Source organism: Halyomorpha halys, unplaced genomic scaffold (assembly GCF_000696795.3).
Source record: "Halyomorpha halys isolate HHAL.00 unplaced genomic scaffold, Hhal_1.1 Scaffold609.1, whole genome shotgun sequence".
Taxonomy (NCBI): domain Eukaryota; kingdom Metazoa; phylum Arthropoda; class Insecta; order Hemiptera; family Pentatomidae; genus Halyomorpha; species Halyomorpha halys.
Window position 1 is genome coordinate 179391 of NW_027108275.1, and position 1515 is coordinate 180905.

Genomic DNA, 1515 nt, shown 5'->3' on the forward strand with positions numbered 1-1515 from the left:
ATCCATAATCAAAAATATATAACAGATATTATTATGGTACAGTAATAAAGGGATTGGACAAACTGTCTAACAAAGATTTCAAAGAATATAGTTAATTAATACCAATGCTGCCCGGCAGAGAAAAGGGGAAAAAAAATACGGATACAATTTATAAAATATAAAAACATGTATCCCGGATTGACAGATATTAACGGCACTATATTATCATACAAGTTGTAAAATTATCAATTCGTAAATTTAAAATAAATAAATCCAAACTCACTATAGAAGGGTAGGTAAGACATCTTACAATTATGAGCAACAAGCAGATTAGCATTTGAATCTGGAATACTCCATTTAGTTCTGTTGCCTGGTCTACCAAAAGTTTATGGAGAGTACATATTCTACTGATGGCGTGTTCTAAAAAATAAAATTAAAACAAAATCATGAGAGATAGTTGACCGTGGATGACTTATACGAGAAGATGGTTGGGGGGGGGGGTGATGTAACTTATTTAATCGTACCAACGTTTCGGCTAGAATTTATAGCCTTCATCAGGGCTAAGAACAGAACTTTGCCTTTTGAAAAAAGGCTCATCTCTGAAAGCCTCTATATCCAATTAAAACCTTTTTCAGCAAAAAAAAGTTTCCTCTTAAAAACACTTTTTCATCTCTGTAACGTATTTTTTAATTCGGAGTCTGGCCGTTGGGGGCGGAGAAGCCACTTGGCGGTAAGATTTCAAGCTAACAGGTTCGTTTTATGTGTTATTATCTTTTTTTCCCCTATCTTTATTTTTCCCCTTCTTCTCTCAATTTTCCTTACCCTCGTTATCAGATATGTTCACCATGTATTATTGTTTTTTCAATTTTTTTTTATTCATTTCTTTTGTTAAACTTTATTTAAATTATGCCTCTTTATCTAATATTATGGTTACACATTTCATTTGTTACATACATTTTCTTTCTTTCACTTTTATTTTTCTTTCCATAATTTTAATTTTTAAATTATTAATAAACTAATATATCCATATTTCTTTACATTATATAAATTCATTTTGATTTTATTTCCTTAATTATGATATTTTACCTACTTATTCAATTACCTATGTATATATTTGATTTTCTACTTCTTTCACCACTTTATTTTATTAATTCCATTTTTTACCATTATTTACTTTATGTCATTCTGTTTATATTTTCTGCATTCATTGGTTGTTATCTTGTTCTGTTCTGATCATAGCCCTGATGAAGGCTAGAAACTCTAGCTGAAACGTTGGCACGACTAAATAATTTACTTCAATTTATTTGTGTTATATTTTGACCGCACCTCCAAACCATCTTCTCCTCGTTTAAAATTAAAATAAATCTTTAAATTTCTTTCTTGAGACTGGCAATTATTTTACTAAATAATTCAAAAACACTATCCAAATTATAGTCTCAAAACATTTATTTCATTCACACGTCCAACGTTTCGGCCAATTCGGCCATCTTCAGGGACAATCTTAATTTACTATGAGACATATCATTTAACCATTTA

At 29.8% G+C, this 1515-nt stretch overlaps 1 protein-coding gene across 1 annotated transcript in view; it reads right to left on the reverse strand.

Moving 5' to 3' along the window:
* Window positions 1–826, reverse strand: part of LOC106684740 (uncharacterized) — a gene marked incomplete in the record, with an annotated part of 14889 nt that extends 14063 nt beyond the window's left edge. The window contains 2 exon segments of the mRNA XM_067046633.1: window positions 264–399; window positions 802–826. Coding sequence (XP_066902734.1) covers window positions 264–399; window positions 802–826 — 161 coding nt within the window.
* Window positions 827–1515: the final 689 nt, after the last annotated feature.